The sequence below is a fragment of the Stomoxys calcitrans genome, chromosome 1 (assembly GCF_963082655.1).
Source record: "Stomoxys calcitrans chromosome 1, idStoCalc2.1, whole genome shotgun sequence".
Classification (NCBI taxonomy): Eukaryota; Metazoa; Arthropoda; class Insecta; order Diptera; family Muscidae; genus Stomoxys; species Stomoxys calcitrans.
Window position 1 is genome coordinate 190,440,978 of NC_081552.1, and position 26,543 is coordinate 190,467,520.

General features: G+C 38.3%; 1 protein-coding gene across 3 annotated transcripts in view; it reads left to right on the plus strand.

Moving 5' to 3' along the window:
- The window catches only part of LOC106083980 (adenylate kinase isoenzyme 1), a 49,673-nt gene continuing 23,130 nt past the window's right edge, over positions 1-26,543 (plus strand). The window contains exon 1 of one of the 3 annotated variants that reach the window (XM_013247332.2): positions 1-145. In XM_013247332.2, the coding sequence (XP_013102786.1) occupies positions 107-145 (39 nt within the window). In that variant the 5' untranslated portion in view covers positions 1-106. Of the gene's footprint in view, positions 146-219; positions 607-26,543 lie in introns of those variants that run through there. The other 2 variants (XM_013247330.2, XM_013247333.2) reach the window with 2 other exon arrangements.

The window sequence follows — 26,543 nt, forward strand, 5'->3', positions numbered from 1 at the left end:
GAATATTTCCAAGCTAGAGTTTTCCTGTAAAGACACTAAACAAAAGTTTGCGAGAGCACTTGAAGAAAATTCAATAAATAAAAGCTTTTCTACAACAACAAACGCAATGAGTACTATGGCCAGCGGAAAAGGCTGTACACTTAAGGTACGTAAGTATGTATGTATGTATGAACATTGCATGTATGTGCTTTTTTTGGGGGAAAATCACAACGAAACGAAAAAGCGACTGTTTAGTCGCTGAACGCAACTCAATGAAAAATCATCTTGAATTGCCCTAGTAACGGTAAAAGTAGCTCGCGCGTCGTTCTCTTCTATTTTCCCACCACCCCCACCTATTTTTCGCCACATTTAACTCTGTTTGCTGCTGCTCGGTGTGAGTTTGTTCGTTCGTTCGTTTGTTCGCTGTCCTACGCTGTCGACGCAACGTCCGTGTGTGGTAGCGTAATTTCAAAACAGAAATTAAATTTTCATTTGTTCCGCGGTAACAAAGTTATAAACACAAGCCCACAGCCAGCATATTTGTGCGTGATAAAAAATATTAAAAAAGAAATAAATTATTTTCATTTTTAAAAACCAACCGCATATATTTTTCCTCTGATCATCATGGTGAGTAATACAAATTCATGGAGGACAACCTAAGGTGAAGGTGAAGTGACAAAGAACACACAACCAAATGCTCGTTAAACAAGGAATATTAAAAAAAAAAAAACAAACACATGGACGGACGGACATGGGTGTAAAAAGATTTTACCCAATTGCTGATTTAAAACCGCCATAAAAATTCCAATAAATTCAATGCCAAGAAAAATATTTTCTTTATTACTTTCGTTGAATTTCAATTGAATTATTTTTTTTTGTAAAGCTTTCCTTTTTTCTACTAACCCAATATTTGCCAAAGAAAAACCTGCTTTCTCCTCTCCCCTTTAGCCATCCCGCCTCCATAATAGACAAGATACGCTCGCTTTCCCTTGTGAAAAATTGCCAATACTGACGAATGGGGCTTGTCGGCTTGCCTCTCGAGATGTTCATTGTCCTTGACCTGCTTTGTTTTTCGGTTACAAAATCAAGTTCATTTCCGCAACACATTGGCCATGAAGGCAATGTCAACGCATGAATTTCGTTGCTATTTACAAATGACAGCTGTGTGAAAGTAAATTTCAGGCATTAAGGGACGGTGAGGATTAATTTGATCATTTTTAAATTGTTAGGAAATATTGTGATGTTGAGGTTGTTTCTTCTCGAAGTTGAAAAACAAATGAGCACAATATAATCTTTATAAAAGTTTTGATTCTTTTGTGACCTTAATAAAGCTTAGTAATTATATGAGTCTTGCCAAAATTTTAAATTTTAATTGTCATAAAAAATTTTATAAAAAAAAATAAAAACAACAAAACAAAAATCATGCCTTGAAAAATGCATAATTTATGCCCCCATAACAGCAATATAGCGAAAAATGGTCGGATGTGGACCAAATTCGCCACGGACATTGAGTGGTCTTATAAATACAAGTCGCTGTTCGATTTTGTTGAACAAAATATTGGTCTTTTTGGCAGCTATATCCAAATATAGACCGATCTGAATCATGTCGAAAAGCCTAACACAAGTCACTGTGTCAAATTTCAGCGAAATCGGATCATAAATGCGCCTTTTATTGGGCCTAGGCTTTAAATCGAGAGATTGATCTATATGACAGCTATATCTAAATCTGAACCGATCTGGGCCAAATTGAAGAAGAATGTCAAAGAGTCTAACACAACTCACTGTCCCAAATTTCGGCGACATCGGACGATAGATGCGCCTTTATGGGCCCAAAACCTTAAATCGAGATATCGGTCTATATGGCAGCTATATCCAAATCTGAACCAATCTGGGCCAAATTGGAGAAGGATCTCAAAGGGTCTAACACAACTCACTGTCCCAAACTTTGGCAAAATCGGACAATAAATGCGCCTTTTATGGACCTAAGACCTTACTTACATCGAGAGATCGGTATATTTGGCAGCTATATCCAAATCTGAGCCAAATTGGAGAAGGATGTCGAAAGGCCTAACACAACTCACTGTCCCAAATTTTGGCAAAATCGGACAATAAATGGGCCTTTTATGGACCTAAGACCTTACTTACATCGAGAGATCGGTCTATATGGAATCTATAAGCAAATCTGAACCAATTTGGGCCAAATTGAAGAAGGATGTCGAAAGGCCTAACACAACTCACTTTCCCAAATTTTGGCAAAATCGGATAATAAATGCGCCTTCTATGAGCCTAAGACCTTACATCGAGAGATCGGTCCATATGGGGGCTATATCAAGATATAGTCCAGTATAGCCCATCTTCGAACCCAACCTGCTTACGGACAAAAAAAAAAAAAAAAGAATCTGTGCAAATTTTCAGCTCAATATCTCTATTTTTAAAGACTGTAGCGAGATTTCAACCGACAGACGGACGGACATGGCTTGATTGACAATCAAGAGTATAAATATAATTTATAGGGTCGGAAATGGATATTTCGATGTGTTGAAAACGGAATGACAAAATGAATATATCGCCATCCTCCGGTGGTGGGTATAACAATTAAAAACGTATAAAGTTCGGCCGTGCCGAACTCTCGATACCCACCACCATGGATATATTAACCATTATCTTTTATAACAACTCCACTACCATATCCATAGTAATACGAAAATGGGAGCTTTTCTGGATCATATTTGGTTCAGGTCCCGAGAATTCGTATACAAGTCACAGTTACAGCGAAATCGTGCAACAAATCCTCTTTTTATGGGATTAAGACCCTAATTTGAAAGATCGGTCTACATGGAAGCTATATCTAAAAATTGACTTTACTATCAATATGGGACTCACATGAAAAGTAATCGGCTGTATATTACAAATATGGCATGCAAAATTTGGTCCAAGTAATGGGAGGTTGCACCACCCCAAATACCCCAAATGGGCATATTAGCCGCCCATGGCTATATTTCACTCAAATGAAAGGTATTTGGGAGTAAATGACGAATATAACTTTAAAATTTTCGTTCAAGTCTAGATGGCGCTTTTCATCCTAAAATTACGTCAAATAGGTTAATTGACCCTTTATGATAATATGGGAAATAAATAAAAGCTATTTGAGAGTAGAAAACTAATTTGATATCCAATTTTGGATCCAAGTATATATATGGGGTACGCCCTAAAGCACCCCCTAAACTGAACTTCATTTTCGACTATGTCAATAGGGGGCTCAAGTTAACGAAGGCAAAGTACTGGTGGCCGCCGCAGCCCCAAACACCCTCCAAACAGTTCATATTTACCAACGATGGTAATATGGGGCTCATATTAAATGGATTTGAGAGTGCAATGTGGATATCAAATATTTGAGTCGAAATGTCTAAGTGCCATCCCTCCTCTAAAAAGCAATTCTCAATAACCTAATTTTTAAAAGCACCAGATCTCCGAGATTGGTAATGCGAATCATTCAAAATATTTTTTGCACTTTTGTTGGGGTCGGGTGCCTCGAGGGCCGTCCAAAACCCGCCAAATGGTTATATAGACCAATCACGACAATTTAGTGACCGAACGAAAGGTGCTTGAAAAATAAAGAAAGAAAAAAACGAATGTGAAATCCAATTGAAGAGCCATGTGTTTGGGGAACTGCCCCACCCGAAAACACTTCCCTATTATTTTAAAACTATTTGTGGTGGAAATTGATACTCAATTTCGGGATGAATTTCCTGGGGTCCACCCCATCCTCAAACAGAACATAGTTACCGATCATGCCAATATCGGGCTAAATAGGAAATAAAGGGTGATTTTTTTGAGGTTAGGATTTTCATGCATTAGTATTTGACAGATCACGTGGGATTTCAGACATGGTGTCAAAGAGAAAGATGCTCAGTATGCTTTGACATTTCATCATGAATAGACTTACTAACGAGCAACGCTTGCAAATCATTGAATTTTATTACCAAAATCAGTGTTCGGTTCGAAATGTGTTCATTCACCGTAACGTTGCGTCCAACAGCATCTTTGAAAAAATACGGTCCAATGATTCCACCAGCGTACAAACCACACCAAACAGTGCATTTTTCGGGATGCATGGGCAGTTCTTGAACGGCTTCTGGTTGCTCTTCACTCCAAATGCGGCAATTTTGCTTATTTACGTAGCCATTCAACCAGAAATGAGCCTCATCGCTGAACAAAATTTGTCAAAATTTGAACACATTTCGAACCGAACACTGATTTTGGTAATAAAATTCAATGATTTGCAAGCGTTGCTCGTTAGTAAGTCTATTCATGATGAAATGTCAAAGCATACTGAGCATCTTTCTCTTTGACACCATGTCTGAAATCCCACGTGATCTGTCAAATACTAATGCATGAAAATCCTAACCTCAAAAAAATCACCCTTTATTTACCCCCTAAACAGGAAATATTCACCAATACGGTTATATAGGAACCGAGCAGGGGCAAACTTCTCACACATCAATGAGTGCTTTCTGATTCAAGTTTAAACTCAATGATAAGAGACCTTTTTATATCCGAGTCCGAACGGCGTGCCGCAGTGCGACACCTCTTTGGGGAGAATTTTTTCAAATTACCATGGATAGCATATGGTATCTCTCAAATGTCGCCAGCATTAAGAGGGAATAACCACCGCCTTAAATTTTGTCCGATGTTCTCGCCGGGATTCGAATGCAGGTGCTCAGCGTCATAGGCGGATATAGGCTACAATGGCACGAATTCGGTATTCACATTCAGGGCAAAGTATCCACACCCTAAAAACATAATAGGGAGTTAAAGAAGGCGCAGCGGAGCGGCCCATTTCGGCTAGTATCTAATCAAAGTCCAATCTGAACCATATATGAGCCGGTTATCGGGAGGCTTTAATGAACTCACTCTATCAAATTTCAACGAAATAGGATAATAATTGCGGCTTTCATGGGCTTAAGGCCTTAATTCGGCAGATCGGTCTATATGGCAGCTATATCTTAATAAAGACCGATCTGAACCATATTTGAGTCGGATATCGGGAGGCTTAAAACCATTCATTGTCTCAAGTTTCAGCGAAATCGGGTTATAAATGCAGCTTTAATGGGTTCAAGACCCTTAATCGGCAGATCGCTTTACATGGCAGCTATATCTAAATATATACCGATCTGAACCACATTTGAGTCGTATCTCGGGAGGCTTATAACAACTCATTATTTCAAATTTCAGCGAAATTGGGTAATAATTGCGGCTCTCATGAGATTAAGGCCCTAAATCAGCAGATCGGTCAATATGGCTGCTATATCTGAATATATAACGATCCGAGCCATATGCAAGTCGCATATCGTAAGACTTTAATCAACTCACTGTTTCACATTTTATCGAAATCGGATAATAATTGAGGCTTTTATGGGGTAAAGACCCCAATCGGCAGATCGGACTTTATGGCAGCTATATCTAACTATAGTCCGACCTGAAGTCCGATATCGGTAAGCTTTAATCAACTCACTATTTCAGCGGCAAAACGTGCCTCCTGGAAGGTTTTTCTAAATCTGAACCATACTTGAGTCGGATGTCGGGAGGCTTAAAACAACTGACTGGTTTTAATTTCATCGAAATCGGATAATAAATGCGAATTAAGACCCCAATCTATATGTCAGCGATATGAGCCATATACGGTTTGAGTATAGGGGACCCAAGTACCAATTTCTGTTTCAAATTTCAGCAAAATGGGACCAAAACTGCGACTTTTACGAGCTTAAGATCCTAATTCGCCAGATCAGTCTATATGGCAGCTATATTCAACTATAGTCGGATATGGCCCATTCAAGAACATAACCTGCATATAGAAGAAATACGAGTCTGTGCAAAATTTTAACTTAATGTCTCAATTTTTAAAGACTGAAGCATAATTACAACTGAAGGACACACGGACATCGTAAATTTTCTTAGAATTTTACGACGATCAGAAATATATATGAAAGGTGATTTTTTAGAGCTATAGGAAAGTTAAAAAAAACCCATTAAATTCAGAAAGGTGGATGAAATCTTTATTTGAATCGATAGTATGGTCATATTTTTTAATGATTGAAGATTATTTCATGCAAATGTTGATCGTGATTGCGCCTCAAATGTTCCATGCGCCTAGTCCAATTTTGGCATACTCTGTACAACATTTCGGCTGGTATCGCACGAATAAATGCTTCAATGTTGTCTTCCAATGCGTCAATTGAAGCGGGGTTTTCTGTATAGACATGAACATGAACATAGAAATGAACATGAACTAAAAATAGTCTAAAGGGGTTAAATCACACGGTCTAGGCGGCAAATTTACCGATCCCAAACGTGAAATAAAATGTTTACCTAACTCGCAACTCAATAAGTCCATTGTTACGCGTGCTGTGTGGCATCGTCTTGTTGAAACCACATCTCATGCAAGTCAAATAAATGTTGGATATCATCTCACGATAGCGCTCACTATTCACAGTTACGTTACGATTCGCATAATCTTTGAAGAAGTACGGTCCAATGATGCCACCAGCCCATAAACCGCACCAAGCTGTGATTTTTCCGGATGCATTGGTAGCTCTTGCAATGCTTCTGGCTGATCTTCACTCCAAAATCGACAATTCTGCTTATTTACTCAAACATTAAGCCAAAAATGAGCTTCGTCGCTGAAGAAGAAGCGCGCGATGAACTTTCTCAACAGAGCACGCATGTTGATAATAAGAGTCAGTAATTTGCAAGCATTATTCGTTTGTATGACGATTTATGGTTAAATTTAGACCAAACTGAAGATATTTGACAGTGAAACAAAACACGAAACGTGCGTGAGCTGTTTAAACCAGTGTTGCCAAAAGGATAATAGCTAAAAAAATCACCCTTTATTTTTGGCCTTTTTTTTCTTCTTGATACCCATATTCTCTACATCAAAGAACGCTGCTTATCTCATATGATGGAATATGACCCACAAAAATGCACACATATCCATAATTGATTTGTAGCCCTTCTTGGTTGTTAGACTTTGTGCAAAAATCGTATATTGACATGCTAGATTATCTACCAGTTCTATAAGAAATGATAACCCAATATTGATTAGCAATAGATTTGCTTCCAAAATGTTAATATTGCGACTGTGATTGATTAAGGTGGAATGACATTTTAGTGAAACTTTTAGTAAAACAAAACAAAACCCAAAAATGTCGATGATTACTATTCACAGGGTTTTTCCAAAAGAAATCTGTTAATGTTACTAAATGATGCATTGGAAAAAACGGACATTAATCAATTTGAATTTTGTTTAACTTAGTGATGTGCTTGCATAATATATTTGTTTGTAATATTCAAAAGAAAATGCAATTGTCCAGTATAACGATCGACTTAGAAGCACTTTCTGACCACTTAGTCAGAAATTGCCAAAATTTGTGTAGAAAATAATTTTTTCCTAGTGAAAAACTAAAACAGCCCTTCACGACCTAGTCGGCGTCGTAGAGGGCTCTCTCGCTGTCAAGCATTTCTTGACATTGAAGGTGCTTTCAATAATGTAAAACCGACGTCAATTATGAAGGAGTTGGAGTTTATAGGCATCAACTCTACCATAATAAAGTTTATTAATAACTTTCTAACTACAAGATGAATCACCGCAGGCTTGGGATCTCGGGGATGTGTACAGTGTCCTCTACTTTGGAATATAGCCATTAGCAATATATTATTGTCTCTGGAAGAGAAAGGTGTAAAAGTGGTCACATATGCCGACTACGTGGCTATTGCGGTAAGGGGAAAGTTTGTCACCACTCTAAGAGATATGCCTTGGAAAGCTCTATGTGCAACGACAGAAGTAGTTCTTTTCAGCAGGAGATACAAGTTGCCTCCTTGGGAGGAGAGAATGCTCCATTTGTTTTGCTAGACAGGAAATTAAACTTTAACTCGTGCCCTTTACACCTGCAAGAGAGCCATTGGCAAAAGTTGGGGGTTTAGACCGCGCGTCATACATTGGGTATATACTGCAGTTGTCAGACCTATAATGCTATATGGTGTTGTGGTGTGGTGGACGGCGCTTCAAAAGTCCACCTACTATTCAATACTCAACCGGATCCACAGGATGGCTTGTTTGTGTATCATAGTCGCACTGTGGACGACAACATCGGAAGTATTGAATTTAATGCTACATCTGGACATTGTGTCTAAACCGAATGCTGCGACCGCTGCCGTGGGGCTAAGATAGGTCATGGTCATTGGTCATGTGGCGGCTACGGAGACTATGTTATCCTTGATATAATATTCGATGTTCCAGGCAGTGTGGTAAGGGTGGCAGTCCTTTACAGACTCACAAAGACAATTTTAAGTCCATTGTGATACCACAGTAGCGATAGACCAAGGCTTCTGGCGGGAATCGAACCCACGACCCCTGCACTGGTAATCCAAGTACGCTACCAACTCGGCAACCGGGGCGGCCAATAGAAAATAGAAGTTACATAGACTTCTATACGGATGGTTCCAAACTAAACGACCAGGTGGGCTTTGGGGTGTACTCCAAAAAGATCTAAAAATGGTAATATCGAAAAGGTTACCCGATCACTGCAATGTGTGTCAAGCGGAGAGCCTTGCAATTAAGGAAGTGGTGGAATGGCTAAGATATAATGTCATAACGACGATTGGCATAAATATCTTCTCAGACAGGTAGGCAGACATTAAATCCCTGGAGAACGTATTTCTGAATACAAAAACTGCCCTCGACTGTAGCAGATCCCTCAACGAGATGGCTGAACAGTTCAAAATTTAACTGTTCTGGGTGCCGGCTCACAAAGATATCCCAGGGAATTGTAGAGCGCACAAGCTGGGAACTGCCCTACACATTCCAGGGAAACCGGAATCTATGGGTATGCATCTAGCGACTTGTAAGCTAAGTTTCCAGGAGCAGGTCCGAAGGACAACGAATGGGGCCTTGAGCACAGGGGGCTGTGAGCATTCCAAAACTATGTGCCCTAATCTAGACTTGTAGAGGTCTACAGCTTTGCTGTCACTGGCTAGAACAGACGTCTCATTCATTATCAGCATGTCGGAAAACATGCAAACAGACTGAAGGTTGTCAGCAACTACTTTTGCAAAAGAAGGGGCTATAGAACACCTTCTGTGTGTGTGTACCGCACTGGCAGTCAGAAGGAGTTCCATTTAAGCTTCTCATTTCTTTGAGAACCTGACCGATTTAGCGGATGTGAACATTTGCAAGTTGTTGGGCTTTTTAAAGCGATCTGCATGTTTCAACGGTAGAAACTAGAAGGCATCTTCCTTTCTCTGTTCCTGTGGTATAACAATGTACGAAAACGTCTAAGTGAGTCTGATGGCAGACTGCCACTTAAACCTAACCTAACCTATCATTGGGTCGATCTGCGATTGTATAAAGTTTTAATATTCTATTTGAATCTTGCAATATAATATCTGTCCATCCGTATCAATAATGAAAACGCAATAACATACGATCGAACCAACATTGGATATTTTGCACAGATATTTCTTTTTGATTTAGGTCTTTAGAAATTATAAATGGCTCGTAGTGGCACATGTTTCAATGTAGTTTTCTTCATAAACAAACCTTGATATCCATGTTTCTTCAGCAAAGGAATTGTGTCTTTAACAAAAGGGAAAATTGAGCATTTTAAAACCAAGTTCATCCCCTTTGCCTCGAATCTTCAAAGTTAGAGCAAAAAGCTATGTCAGTGTATAAGTGGATATAGCTTCACATGTTCCTTTGGTATGTTTTTTATGGAGCTACCCATCACATAGATGTATCCAGACCACTTTATTCCTTAATGGAATATTTGTTGATAATATCAGTGGATAAACCCACTCCACGCCTATCTTTTAAATGATAAATGCGACGTTAAATGTGAGCAACCCAATAAAAAATTCCTATATTCAAAAATTTAATTTGATTACTCGAAAATTGTATAACTGAATTTTATGGTGATAATTAATGGCTAATGGACTGTCTTAGCCTCATCTCTAAAAATAGATTCATTCATTAAATGACAGCTACAACCTTCTCCTTTGGCCAAGCCATTAAAGAAAAATGCCAAAACAGAATCTTCAAAAATTCCCCCATATGTTAAAACTTAATTACCGCTTGCCTTAACATTCTTTTCACTTTGCGAATTTTGAGGTAATCAACAGTTTTACCTCTCAATTTGTAAAACACATTGAATATCTCTTTTTTGTTTGTTTATTTTTTGTTACTGCCACTTCAAGCAGTAGCCGGTAACTGTGGTTATAACAAATCTGGTGGTCGCGTGACCTGTCAACACAACTAACAACATAACATTTGTTTTCATTCACAAGCTACATGCATGCGAGACGTTATAATATGCCAGCTTTACGAATATCATTTCAATAACAGTCATTGTGTCATTGGGTTTAACTGTGGCTGCTATGAATATTCAATTCAATTTGTGCATAAAAAACATCGAATGCACGTTTGCCTAGAAATATGGAAGACATTAGGGAAGCTATTAACCAAACCCTAGAATGAAAATAGAAGCAAACCAAGTAAACCATAAAACTAACATGGTCTCAGCAGTGAAGAATTTTGGCTGTGCACAGTGGGACAGACACACTGTTTTATGTATGAAATATCATAAATAAGCTAATTTTAAAATGGGAGCAATATCAGGTTATAAACTGATAATTGGACCGTATTTGGCACAGTTATTGGAAGTCGTACCAGAACACCTCATGCAAAATTTCAGTCAAATCGGTCAAAAATTGCGGTTTGTAAAGGCTCAAGTAGTCAAAAAGGGAGATCGGTTTATATGAGAGCTATATCAGGTTTTAGAATGATTTGGACCGTACTTGGCACAGTTGTTGAAAGTCGTACTAGAACACCTCATGCAAAATTTCAGCCAAATCGGACAAAAATTGCGGCTTTCAGGGGCTCAAGAAGTCAAATCGGGCAATCGGTTTATATGGGAGCTATATCAGGTTATAGACCGATTTGGAACGTACTTCGCACAGTTTTTGGAAGTCGTACCAGAACACCTCATGCAAAATTTCAGCCAAATCGGACAAAAATTGCGACTTGCAGGGGCTCAAGAAGTCAAATTGGGCAATCGGTTTATTAGGGAGCTATATCAGGTTATAGACCGATTTGGACCGTACTTGACACAGTTGTTGGAAGTCATAACAGAATATCACGTACAAAATTTCAGTCAAATCGGATGAAAATGGAGGTTTCCAGGGGCTCAAAAAATCAAATCGAGAGATCGGTTTATAAGGGAACTATAACAGGTTATAGACTGATTTGGAACGTACTTGGCACAGTTGTTGGAAGTCATACCAGAACATCACATGCAAAATTTCAGCCAATTTCAGGGGCTCAAGAAGTCAAATTGGGAGATCGGTTAGACCATACGCTTTTCAAAATTTCAGCAGCTTGCCGGGGCTCAAGAATTCAAATCGGGAGGTCGGTTTATATGGAACCTACATCAGGTCACAGACCGATTTAGATCGTACTTGGCACGGATGTTGAAACTCAAAACAAAACGATCCGTGCGCAAATGCAGCCAAATCAGATAACCATTGATGCCTCTGGCGGCTAAAAAAGTCAAATTAGGAGATCGGTTTATATGGGAGCTATTCCCAAATCTGAATCGACACGCTGTTCGTCACGGTCGTACTGCCCCGTTTAAAATAAACCTAATTGCAAATTGCTAATTTTGCCCATGAACACTAAGGAACAGGGGCAAACTTTTCACCCATCAATGAGTATAGTTCGATTCAAGTTTAAGCTCAATGATAAGGGGCCTCTTTATTATAGCCGAGTCCGAACGGCCTGCCGCAGTGCGACACCTCTTTGGAAAGAAGTTTTACATGGCATAGTATCTCACAAATGTTGCCAGCATAAGGAGGGGAAATCCTTCACTGAAAATTATTTATGATGGTCTCGCCAGGATTCGAACCCAAGCGTTATGCGTTATAGGCGGACATGCGCCTGGGTTCTCTGCGCTACGGCGGTTAAACCAAATCACCCAATATTTTATGGTCGTAAACAACATTTCTGTGAAATTGGGTTATTACCCAATTAGAGGTTTAAGACCCCATACTGGGAGACAGATGAAGCCATATCAATATGTAGTCCGATATGAACTAATATTCGGTTCGAACATTAAGGAGCCAAGTGCAACTCACTGTTCCAAATTTCAATGAAATTGTCTAATAAATGCGGCTTTTATAGGCTAAATACTCTAAATCAACCTACAGACGAGAAGAGGTGGTGGATGATGCAGAGCATACGGTCATCCGCTATCGCCGATGGTGCGACAGCCGGGCGTGACTAGAAAAGCGGATCGCTAAAACAAGTTGTGCAGCAGAGAGGAGAGCTGTGACAACTTTTGTCTTAGCGTTCGAAGCCATCAATACAACTTCCAACAGATGTGCAAAATCATGTGTAGTACGGAAGAAGTGTAATTTGTCACAGAAAGAATGTCTGTCATTACACAAAAATACATGCATTGGGAAAAGTACAGCTAATAAGCACGGTTGTCGAGCTTGGTTAATGTGGTAATTGTATCATAGATGCGTTTTCGCTAATAATACGATTCAAATACAACACGCACGGCCCTTGAAGCCATCACACCTTATATGGTTGAAAAGTCTTCTAACCAAAGACGAAACGCGTCCCATAGTGGATGGTGTGTGTTGCTATCTTTGGCTTTCCTTTTCCATTTGCATCTCCGATCATTGAGCTCGTCTCGAAAGAGAAACAAAAAAAAAATATATTCAGTTCAAAAAAAGAAACCTTTTCGAAAATATATTCAGGTCGAAGAAAGAACGCATCATCAATGCTATAGCACCTGGGCGCAGGAAAACTGAGACGTATGGCGTAAGTGTCACAAGTGGATCCACCTCAAAGTAATGCGAGAGCGGTGCCGATGTGGTTTACATATCCCGAGAGATAAGATGGGTTTGTAGACGGTAGAGACCGAGCCCGGCGTACGGCGAGAGGCGTCGCCGGGCTCATGGGAGGAAATCATAGAAAATGGCAAAAATATGCCGTGTGAGAATGGGTAGAGAAATCCCTTTGAAACTTGGAATGGTTTGAGGTGTTAGCCAGATCGTGTGTAAAATTTCAAGGTCTGTGCACCTTTTGGCAAGCCCATAAAGTTAGTCACCTCGGTATTGGGGCTGCCAAATCTTCGCCAGATTACGCAGACAAGCAGTTGCTTAAATAAATATGTAGTTTAGCCGGCTACCCAACGGCTCTTGCTGCCTTTTTATACCCACCACCGAATTTCCTATTTTCTTGATTGTCGAAAAAATCTAAGACGATCTAGCCATGTCCGTCCACCATCTGTCCGTCTGTCTGTTGAAATCACGCTACTGTCTTTAGAAATGGAGTTGTTGAGCTTTAACTTTGCACAGATTTTTTTGTCCACAGGCAGGTTAAGTTCGAAAATGGGCTATATCGGACTATATCTTGATATAGTCCCCATATATACCGATCTGCCGATTTAAGGTATAAGGCTCATTAAAGCCACATTTATTATCCGATATCGCTGAAATTTGGGACAGGGAGTTGTGTTAGGCCCTTCGACATCCTTCCTCAATTTGGCCCAGATCGGTCATGTTTTGGATATAGCTGCCATTTAGGCCGATCTCTCGATTTAAGGTCTTGACCCCATAAAAGGCGCATTTATTGTCCGATTTTGCCAAAATTTGGGACAGTGAATTGTGTAAGGCCCTTCGACATCCTTCTTCAATTTGGCCCAGAACGGTTCAGATTTGGATATAGCTGCCATATAGGCCGATCTCTCGATTTAAGGTCTTGCGCCCATAAAAGGCGCATTTATTGTCCGATTTTGGGACAGTGAGTTGTGAGGGGCCCTCCGACATCCTTCTTCAATTTGGTCTAGATCGGTTTAGATTAGAATATAGCTGCCATATAGACCGATCTCTCGATTTAAGGTTTTGGGCCCCTAAAAAGGCGGATTTATTGTCCTTTGTCGCCGAAGTTTTGGGACAGTGAGTTGTGTTAGGCCTTTCGACATCCTTCTTCAATTTGGCCCAGATTGGTTAAGATTTGAATATAACTGCCATATAGATCGATCTCTCGATTTAAGGTCTTGGCTCATAGTAGGTGCATTTGTTGTCCGATTTCGCAGAAATTTGTTGTAGGGAACTGTCTAAGGCTCCTCACCATCCCTATTCAATACGGTTCAGATCGGTCCAGATTTGGATAGAGCTGCCATTTAGACCAATCTCTCGATTTAAGGTCTTAGGCCCATAAAAGCAGCGTTTACTATCCGATTCCGCTGAAATTCGGGACAGTAAGTCACGTTAGGCCCCTCGACATCTTTATTAAAGTTAGTTCGGATCGGTCCAGATTTGAATATAGCTGCTATGTAGGCTTATTTACTGTCCGATTTCGCAGAAATTTGTTACAGCGTATTGTATTTAGCTCCTCACCATTCCTGTTCAATACGGCCCAAATCGGTCCAGATTTGGATATAACTGCCATATGTACGAACCGCCCGGTTTTTAGGCACATAAAAGGTGAGTTTATTAACCGATTTCGCTGAAATTTAGCAAAATGAGTTCAGTTAGGACCTTCGCAACGAGTATGGTCAAGATCGGGCTATATTTGGATACAGCTGCCATATATACCTATCTCTCAATTTAAGTACTAGGGACCATAAAAACACGTTTATTACTGGATTTCGCTGAAATTTAAAACAGTGGGCTTTGTAAGACTCTTCGACATTCTTGTTAAATATGGCCCAAATCGGTATATATTTAGATATAGCTGTCATGTAGAATAAACTCCGGATTTAATGACTTGAAACTATAAAATGCGCAATTATTGGTACATTTCACTGAAATTTGGCAAAGGAAGCCCTGTTAAGCTCTCTTTGCCCTATATACAGTCGAAACCGCATAACTGCAATACGCTTTAGTGAAAACTCCCGCTTAAGTGAAACTTAATGGACAGAACCATTTTCGGTGTTGTTCAATGCAATTTACATTTCACTGAAATTTGGCACAGTTAGCCCTGTTAAGCTTTTCGACATCTTTGCCCTATATACAGTCCGCAGAAACCGCATAACTGTAATACGTTTTAGTGAAAAATCCCGCTTAAGTGAAACTTGATGGACAGAACCATTTTTGGTGTTGTTCAATACCGCTAACCCGAAAAGTTTTTTACACCCCAAATTTAATTCTTATATGAAGCTGAAATCGCATAAGTGAAAAAGTTATTTCTATGGGAAACTATCCGCAATTTAAAAATTCGCGTCATCAATGAAATTCGTAAAGACATATTTTGATATATCGCTTATGATCGTTTATGACTTTTAGAGTGGTCTTTCTACTGAGCATGGCTCTTTTTCAATTCAAGGTATTTCATACATAACTAGTTAGTGAAAATTCGCTTCCACTTATGGAAGCGACTGAAAACCAATTTCACTTATCCGAACAACGAAAATTACGGATAAGTGAAACCAACTTGGTGTTTTCTTATCAAGTTCTTTTCTTCACTTCGACTGTAGTTCAGATCGGTCAATATTTTGATATAGCCAATTTCCCGATTTAAGTTCTTAGTTCCATAAAAGTTGAATTTTTTGACCGATGAATTTGGTACAATGAGTTGTGTTAGCCTTCCTGAATATGATGGAGATCGGACTATATTTAGATAAAGCTGCTATGGATTCATAAATGATGCATTTTTCACCATATTATAATGTAAGGTGGTTAATATATATCCGAGATGGTGGTTATCCAAAGTTTCGGCCCGGTCGAACTTAATGCCTTTTTACTTGTTGTTCTTGTGAGCCGGCATACATTCGATTATAACATCAACTATTGGTTCTGTAGCTGGAAAAAGTGTTCCTTCCATATCCTAAGCCCTCTATCTGTATCTGATATCATATTTCCGATGATTGGGAGTTTCCGGATTTCATTTTGATTTCTGAACATGCTGATTCACCTGCTCCAACGACTTTATATGCCATTCCTTTTTTGGCATAGTGAATTATAGACAATTTGGGATAAATAAAATGGTTCTACAGTTGATTCACATAAAAAGATTCTCCTATTTCACTTTCTGAGCGCCTAGAAACCCCATATGTTCTATGATTTGACAAAATTTAATAGGTCTAGTAAATTTATTGCCTTAATATGTGGCCTAAATAGTACTCTTAATGGATATAGCCTTCGTTGAACAGACCCCCGAATTGAATTCATTCAACTACCTATTCAATTTCTTCAAGATAATCAACACATTAACTGAGTTGAATAGAGTAACGTTTTCAGAATTCATAGTGGTGCTTATCCAAGGATTGGCCTGGCCGAACACACAGCACATTTTTACTGATCAGCAAATTGCCCTTTCATATATAGATGCAGAATTAAAAATTTTCACCCGTACTATAATCACCTAAACTATGTATCTTACAGTTAACCATTAATATCATTGATTTATATGTTTTTCTTAGAGAACTGTATCGCATTTCTTAAATTCCATCCATTGCCCTGGTGGAACGTAAAGCCATACACTGTTTGTTTTTGTATTCTTAATTTATACATTCTATTATTAACAGATCACATAAACATTTTCATAATTAATCTGTGTGTTGTTTTTGTTTTTGTTCTAAAAAGTAAATAATTCGCAAGAGAACAAAAACCAATTCAAATGAGTTAGAGAGTGCTGATGATGACGTCGGTAATTGTTGTTTGGTGTATTCACCAAGAGAAATGTTATAATTTTTGGTTTAAGCATAAATTTTGTTTTGTTAACTCCAGAATCGAATATCAATGAGGCTGAATTTAAAGTCAATATAAATTAAGTTTGGGATATTCCCGTTTCCTAAAGCTCTTCTCCCTTTTTTGTAAGCATGTTAACTCTTTGAGAAATCATCGAATTGTAGAAAAACCCCAAAAACAAAAGTTCTGTTCTTTTTTTTTTTTTTTTTGGTTTGTTGATAAGAATTAGTCAAATCCAAATTAAGCTAAAATATTCATAGTAATAGTCAATAGAAATGACCTTTGGGATATTCTCCACCACACCTTGCTCCTCCATTAGCTTAGTGAAAAGATGTCTTGAGGCAGGAGGCAGGTTTGAAAATGTTAGAAAAACCCCAAAAACAAATGCCAGAGTAGATCACCCTTCCGTTCCTCCCAATTCAAAGTCAATGAATTATGCCAGAGAAATGCAAAATGCCGCAAGTATTGGCTGTGGTGGCTTTTATTTTTGGATGATATTACCAGCATCACTAATTAATTACCATAGGTAGAAAGACAAAAACAAAAAACACAACGAATTACGATTTGGTTTTTGGCACTGAACCACTGATTTGCCTAATGCAGATTTTTCGTTTGTTTTGATTATATAGCCCCCTTTGGTTGTTTTTGTTTTTTCGAAGCCATCATCAATGACTAGTTGAAAAATGATACACCAAACAGCAGACGACACTCGCAGCCGGCATCATCAGCATTGGACCGGTTATGCCGGCGTCTTCTTCTATTGAAGCCATCATTCCACATTCCAAATGATTTTTGACGTCAGTCATTGATCGAGTTTTGTTTTTGCCAGAGCTTGGCTAACATCAGTGTTTGTCAAATGGTCATTTGCATATCAGAAATCCCCAACAGAAAAAATGAGTCGTCTTTGAAGCCCCAAACCCTACCCCCTCCCCCTCTCCACGAAGACACAACAAAGCAATCCAAAAGTGGTAGCTCCAGCAACAACAAGGGAGACCACATTGTTTGAAAGGAATACAAAAAAAAAAACACAAATAATCTGCTAATAATAACAAATAACACAATTTTGACATAAATAAAAATAGAGAGGAAGGTGGCAAGAAGTTGGGAACGGGAAGCAAGCGACGCTTCGTCGCCAGGGCTAATTAATATTTGATATAAAAATAAAACTTAGCGCTTAGATGGGTTTTTCGTGCAGTCATCGTGATTATCTGCAAGTGTTAGTTGTGTGTTTTGGTTCTAAAGATAAGGGGATGCCAAAAAGGCTTCAAGCCAAGGACGAAGGACCAAAAAACAGAACGTTCTCAAATGTTGTAAAAGACAAAACACAAAAAACTCAGTTGAAGTAAAATATCATCGCGTTTTTTTTAATAAATCTAATTTCTCTCTGTAATACATTCCGTGAGAAACTTTCGTATACCTCGTCATGGTATTCTATATCTGACCTCATCAACCATTTGGTGTGTCCATGTGTGTGCGTGTGTGTCATAGTTAATTTAATCCAAGTGCATGAGAATTGAAACAAGTGCTACTTAATTTCATAATCCAAAAAAAAAAAAAAATAATAATAATCTACTGATCATGATGATGTTGTTGATACTTGGCGGTGTTGACCGCAAACGCTGCTCGTTAACGAATTTAATATTCTCGGACTGTTGTTGTTGTTACCCGCCAAAAGTGCACTGCCCTGAATTCTTTGTATCCGGTAGTTATGGTCTCTCCAATACCCATGCGGAAATTAAATGTTATACGATACGAATACTTTGAAATGCAGGCGACTAAATGATATTTTCTCGCACAGTGTTTGCAGAAGAAAAAATATGAAGCGGTAAATATAATATTAGAGGCGTTTAGTGGATATTCTCGCTTAGTTTGTATAGAGAAAAATTCTATCGCCGATTAGCTAAGCGGCTAATCTTATCGCCGTTTATTAAAAGATATGGTGTCATCATTCAAGTTGAATGACAAAACTAAAAGAGGAAAAAGGCATTAAGTTCGGCCGGGCCGAACTTTAGATACCCACCACCTCGGGTATAAACGTAAACCACCTTTCGTCAAAATCCGGTGAAAAATGCATACCTTATGCCCCATAGCAGCTATATCGATATATGTTCCGATTTTTACCAAATACTTATAAGTCCAAGTCATTGTTCAATGGTGTATAGTAAAATAGTGATATTTTTAGTAGCTATATCTAAAAATAACGACACGGATGTCGAAAAGCCTAATATAAGTCACTGTGTCAAATTTCAGTGAAATCGGATTACAAATGGGCCTTTTATGGGGCCAATACTTTAAATGGAGATATCGGTCTATATGACAGCTATATCCAAATCTAGAACAATTTGGGCGAAGGTGCAGAAAAATGTCGAAGAGCCTAAAACAACTCACTGTCCCAAATTTCGGCGACATCGGACAATAAATGCGCCTTTTATGGGCCCAAAACCTTAAATTGAAAGATCGGTCTATATGGCAGCTATATCCAAATCTCGACCGATTTGGGCCAAGTTGCAGAAAAATGTCGAAGAGCCTAACACAACTCACTGTCCCGAATTTCGGCGATATCGGACAATAAATGCTTCTTTTATGGGTACAGACGCTTAAATCAAGAGATTGGTCTATATGGCAACTATATCCAAATCTGGACCGATCTGGGCCAAATTGAAGAAGAATGTCAAGGGGCCTAACACAACTCACTGTCCCAAATTTTGGCAATATCTGACAATAAATGTCCCTTTTATGGGCCTAAAACCCTAAATCGGCGGATCGGTCTATATGGCAGCTATATCTAAATCTGGACCGATCTGGGCCAAATTGGAGAAGGATGTCGAAGGGCATAACACAACTCACTGTCCCAAATTTTGGCAATATTTGACAATAAATGCTCCTTTTATGGGCCTACGACCTCAAATCAGCGGATCGGTCTATATGGCAGCTATATTCAAATCTGAAACGATCTGGACTAAATTGAAGAAAGTTGTCGAAGCGTCTTACACAACTCACTGTCCCAAATTTCAGCAAAATCGGATAATAAATGTGGCTTTTATGGGCCTAAGACCCTTAATGGGCGGATCGGTCTATGTGGCAGATATATCCAAATCTGGACCGATCTGGGCCAAATTGAAGAAGCATGTCGAAGGCCCAAACACAACTCTTTGTCTCAAATTTTGCCAAAATCGGACAATAAATGCGCCTTTTATGGGCCCGAGACCTTAAATCGAGATATCGATCTATATGGCAGATATATACAAATCTGGACCGATCTGGGCCAAACTTAAGAAAGATATCGATGGGCCTAACACAACTGACTCTCCCAAATTTCAGCAAAATCGGATAATAAATGAGGCTTTTATGGGCCTAACACCCTAAATCGGCGGATCGGTGTATATGGGGACTATATCAAGATATAGTCCGATATAGCCCATCTGCTCATGGACAAAAAAAGAATCTGTGCAAAGTTTCAGCTCAATATCTCTATTTTTAAGAACTGTAGCGTGATTTCAACAGACAGACGGACGGACATGGTTAGATCGTCTTAGATTTTTACGCTGATGAAGAATATTTATTCTTTTTAGGGACGGAAATGGATATTTCGATGTGTTGCAAACGGAATGACAAAATGAATATACCCCCATCCTTCGGTGGTGGGTAGAAAAAAAGTTTTACAGCTAAGTGTCTGTTGAATATGCACTGCATTCAAAAGCACCGAAAGGTATAGGCAAGTTCTGTATGCCAACAATGTGGAGTATATTTGAAGTCAAAATACACCCATGACACCTAGAAGTTTGGATTATATATATAAAAGTAAATTTTTATTATACCCACCACCATAGGATGGGGGTATACTAATCTATTCATTCCGTTTGTTACATCTCGAAATATTGTTCTGCGATAAAGTATATATATCCATGTCCGTCCGTCCGTCAGTCGAAATCACGATAGCGGTCGAACCCGTAAAGCTAACTGCATTAAATTTTGCACAGATACTTAATATTGATGAAGGTCATTAGGGATTGCAAATGGGTCATATCGGTTCAGATTTGGGTATAGCTCCCATATAAACCGATCTCTCGATTTGACTTCTTGAGCCCCTACAAGTCTCAAAATTTGTCCGATTTGCCTGAAATTTTGCACATAGCGTTCTCTTATGACTTCCAACAACAGTTCCTAGTACGGTATAAATCGGTCTATAACCTCATATAGCTCCCATATAAACCGATCTCTCGATCATCGTTGTTCGGTTCCTAGAAGGTGTAATTTTTGCTGGTTTGACAGAAGTTTGGTATGTAGAGTAAAATTATGACCTTCAACTAAATTTAGTTTGTATAAATTTTTAGCAGAATCCATGGTGGTGGGTTCCAAAGATTCGGCCCGGCCGAACTTTAAATTTAAAAAGGCACAGCACAGCATGTTTGGCTGGGCTTGTGGTTGTTTAATGTGATAGAGAATCATTTGTAATAGCCCCTTTACACAGTGAGATAAGTTGCAGAATTGTTATGTCTGCAACAATAGGATAGGCTCAATCTTATAGCACATAGTTCAGGCTGCGGCTGGTCTCAATTATTGTAAAGTTTTCAAATTAATAGAAAATATGCAATACATTTTAATCAGCATTGCAGTCAGATTCCAACTTCAAAGGTTATTATGGGATCAATTGGTCCATCTTAAATCTTAAACTTTTTGTCTGATCTATCGATTAGTGACATAGAGGTCACTGCAGGGCAAATGTTAGCATATCCCCATATGATGCTGAACACCTGAGTTAGAATCCTCATTTGTGTTGAGAACTTTAGAAAAACACATTCAGCAATGGTTTTCCCTTCCTATAGCTGGCGACATTTGTGAAGAACTATGAAGAACCAAAAGAGGGTTTGTACTGCGGCACGCTTTTCGGATTCGGCTATAAAAAGGAGGTCGCTTTTCATTGAATTTAAACTTGAATCGGACAGCACTCATTGATATGTGAGAAGTTTGCTTCTGTTCTTTAATGGAAAGTTCATGGGTAAATTTGCATTACATGGGTGACATACAACTTCATTCAATATGCTATACGTGTCTATGTTCTAATATTGGAGAAAATCACCAAATCATGCCCCATGTATGCCAATAACATACCAAACATTTTGTTTCTCGGAAATCTTGCAATTTATTCCAATTCAATTTATTCAATATTCTCAGTCAATCATTGTCTTTCATCAATCAGTCAATCAATATGAATTATGACATTTATTATCTTCCTCTAAATACTAGGGCAAGTAATTCTGGCTGATTAACCTTGTGTGCCATTGGTATTTTATTTCCCTGGATTGGGCAAATATTACAAGATTTATTGCTGACATAAGCTTTATAAAAATTTCCATCAGTTATTTTATTTGCATTGCCATCTCATGAGAGATCTGATTGAGATATCCGTTGATTGATGTTTAATTTAGCATGAGCTATAGTTTCCTTTGTGAGAAAGGGGAAGTATGAAATGCAATGTATTTTGCTTAGAAATAGAATTGTTAGTATGTATGCCTTACTTAAAGAAAAAATGGGAACAATTTTGGAAAACTCAATAAACAGTCATGGCTTTTCATTTGCGGCATTGCATATAGGGTCGAATCGCAAAACAATTTGCGATATCATATATTTTGTTAACCAAAATCTCCAATTCAATAAAAAGTGGGGGTAATAATATGGGACTCTTCTAAAGGGTATTAGGAAGAAGAATATGAATTTAACCTCCAATATTGGGATCAAGCGTCGCACAGTGGGAGAAAATCGAAAAAAAAACTAGTAAAAATATTGTCATATGAGAACTGGTAGAGATATCTCTTTGCAATTTGGAATAGTTAGAGCTTGCGTGTTAGCAAGGTTGTGTGTAAGGTGTGTGAAGTTGTTTGAAAAATTTTAGATATAAACGAATAGAGATATCTTAGTAATTTATTGCAATTTTGAAGATAAAAGTGTCCTTAAAAAACTAAATATTAATTCTTCCCGAAATTTTGTACAAAAATCCCTATAACACCTCTTTCGGGCAAAGAAAATCCCCAAAATACCTCCTTAAGCCAAATATGGTTTTAAAATCGGCATTTTTAGTAAATTTGCTGTGGAGGATACAAATGTTGTTAGGTGGAAAACATTTTGGGATTGCGATATCGTTGTAATTGTTTTTGAAATTTGCAGATAAAAGTGTCTTTAAAAAACTAAAAAACTTTGAAGTCTACAAATATTGAGGAGGACACCGTAGCGCAGAGGTTAGCATGTCGGCCTATGACGCTGAACGCCTGGGTTCGAATCCTGGCGAGACCACTAGAAAAAATTTTCAGCGGTGGTTTTCCCCTCCTAATGCTGGCAACATTTGTGTGCCACGTAAAACTTCTCTCCAAAGAGGTGTCGCACTGCGGCACGCCGTTCGGACTCGGCTATAATAAGGAGGCCCCTTATCATGGAGCTTAAACTTGAATCGGACTGCACTCATTGATATGTGAGAAGTTTGCCCCTGTTCCTTAGTGGAATGTTCATGGGCAAAATTTGCATTTTATGTCTAAAATTTTTTTAGGTGCAAAACATTTTTTTTCAAACTTTTTAATAAAAAATGGCCTATTTGGAAGTAGATATAGCACCCGTATAGATTGACATATCTTGTTCAAATTTTACTTAAAAAGCATCTACAATATGTCCTCTTTACAAAAAGAAAAACAAGATATTTAAGCAAGTTTTTCAACAAAGACTAATCAATGAAAATACTTTTTGAGCAAAAAATTCAAAACATACACTTTTTTCACAATTTTTGACTTTCCAACTGTATAACTTTAACCTTCTCCGGCGACGTTGTTGTAAATGTTGTCAGATATCTAAATCATGCATAAAAATGAAAATCGAACCACAAATGCATTCGTAAATTGCAAAATACGAAGGCAATCTCGGCCAAAACTTCAACAAACAAAAATTAAAACTCCAATATCCCTGACACCAGGTGCAAGATTGTGTATTGTATTGATTCCAGCAAAAAAAAGAATTTTGAAAATCGGACCATATATGAAGATTTGACAGCCCCAAGAAATTTGCGAAATACCGAGATGGCGAACATTAGGTCAAAAGGCGCCCGTACAACCTTTGCACACAATCTCGCTAAGACCTGAGCTCTGACCATTCCATGTTTCAAAGAGATTTCTCTACACTTTCTCTTACGGCATATTTTTACGAGTTTTCTTTCGATTTTCTCCCACTGTGCGTAGGAGGATCGTCTACCTTTTAAAATACCACTAAAACGGACATGAAGACCCGACCGAAATATCATGATAATGATATTTCGGTATAGAGTACAAATCTGACATCTAATTTTGGTGCCAAGGTCCACCTCACCCTCAAAACGGATATGTACCTATACCAATCATGCCAATTTAGGGCTCAAATGAACGGTTTTTTGGAGATGAATAGGAATCTAACATCGACTTTGCGCCTATTGTCTGGCACAACAAAACATAGCGGACGTGTAGTCTGGCCATGATAAAGAGGAACTCAAATTTATAGTAATTAGAAGCAAAGTACGAAGCTGCCGTCCAAACTAAGAGCTATGGTCACCCAACCTTCAAGACTCACCCAGTATGAACCTCAAAGAATAGACTTTGTGAGTTGTGCTTCATATAACACCCAAACTTAAGGCCAATACAAAATTCCTATGAAATTTTCTTTCAAGTCAAAATTCCTATCAAATTTTCTTCGAAGTCAAAATTCCTATCAAATCTTCTCCAAAGACAAAATTTCTATGAAATTTTCTCTAAAAACAAAATTTGTATGAAATTTTCTCTAAAGGCAAAATTTCTGCGAAATTTTTTCTGAAGGCAAAAGGAAAATTTTTTACGAAGTTTTCTCTAAAAACGAAAGTTCTATCAATTTTTTTCTACTGAAAAAGTTTAAATGAAATTTTCTCTTAACACAAAATTTCTATGAAATAATCTCTAAAGGTAAAATTTCTATGAAATTTTCTCTAAAAATAAATTTCCTTCTGTAAAAAAGTACCAAATGTTTCCAATATGTATGAGCCGTTAATAGAATATTCATCATATTTTTCCCAGTTGTACCAATTATCAGACCTCTAGCTCCATCAGACCTCTAGCTCCATCTACCAAATGGTACCAAATTTTGGTACCAAAATGTGCGAATGGTGAATGATCATTAAGCCGACCATCATATATTTCATAATTGTACTTACATGCCAATTTTCAGACCTCTAGCTCCATCTCAACAGAAAGTACTAAATGGTACCAATTTTGGTACCAAAATGTTCGAATTGTGAAAAAACGGTTAAGTCGTCCATCATAAATTTCTAAGTTTTACCTATATGGCTCCAAGTTTTACCTACATCTAGCCCATCTGCACACAAATGGTACCAAAATGTACGAGTTTTAAAAAGATCATAGTCACCCATCATATTTTTCCTCGTTGTGCGTACGTTTTCCACTTGTTAACAGTACTATTTTTATTCCCACCACCATACGATGGTGGTTTAATACTCTAGTTATTCCGTGGCAAAACTGTATTTTACGGGGTAGTTCGCTAATATAAATAAAAAAATAAATAAAATAAAATATTATTTTTTGTATACCCCCAAATCGTAATCTACTCGTTCATACCTTTAATTTGATACCCATATTGCCTAGGTTGGACTACCTCCCCCAAGGGGTGGGGTTTGGACCTTGGGGGGTCCATGGCCCGAGCCCCAAAAACGGACTTAATATTCGGGTTCATGGGGTCAAAATTAGGGGGTTTGAAATAAATTAGATTTTTTTGCGAACTACCCCGTAAAATACAGTTCAGCCCATTCCGTTTGTAACACCTCAAAATATTGATCTAGGACCCCATAAAGTATATATTTTCTTGATCGTCTCGACGTTCTGAGTTGAACTAGCCATGTCCGTCCGTCTGTCGAAATCACGATAGCGGTCGAAAGCGTAAAGCTAGCCGCAATTTTGCGCAGATACTTTACATTGATGTAGGTCGTTGGGGATTGCAAATGGGCCATATCGGTTTAGATTTCCATATAGCTTCCATATAAACCGATCTCCCGATTTAAATTCCTGAGCCCCTGGAAGCCGCAATTTTTGTGCGATTTGGCAACTGTGCTAAGTGCTGTCCAAATTGGTCTATAACCTGATATAGATCCCATATAAACAGATCTTCCGATTTTACTTCCTGAGCCCCTGGAAGCCGTAATTTTTGTGCGAATTGGTTGATAGTGTTATGAGTTCCAAAAACTGTGCAACTTTTCAAGGACGGTCCAAATCGGTCAAGCACATGATATAGCTCCCATTTAAACCGATCTCCCGATTTGACTTCTTGAGCCCTTACAAGCCGCAATTTTTGTCTGCTTTGGCTGAATTTTGCACATAGTGTTCTGTTATGACTCTCAACAACTGTGCCAAGTACGGTCCAAATCGGTGGTGGTTTCCCAAGATTCGACCCGGCCGAACTTAGTACGCTTTTACTTGTTCCATTTATTCTTTTCACCCTCAACCTTTTTTGCACCAGATGTCTTTTAAGGTAAATATCAAAATTCTACCTCTATCCATGGTACCTCTATCTAACTCTATTTGGTACTTTTTTTAGTACCTGATTGTACAAATTTCCAAAAACTCTTATAGTCACCCAATTTAGGTTGCCATAGTGTAACTAAGTTCCAAAATTCAGAGTTCTAGTTTAGTTTATCAAATAGTACCAATTGTGGTACTAAACGTACTATTTCTCCCACTTGCGGTACGATTTTCTAAACCTTATTTTTTAAGACGCTCTCTCATTTGAGCTCAAGAACATAATTCTTGCCCTTT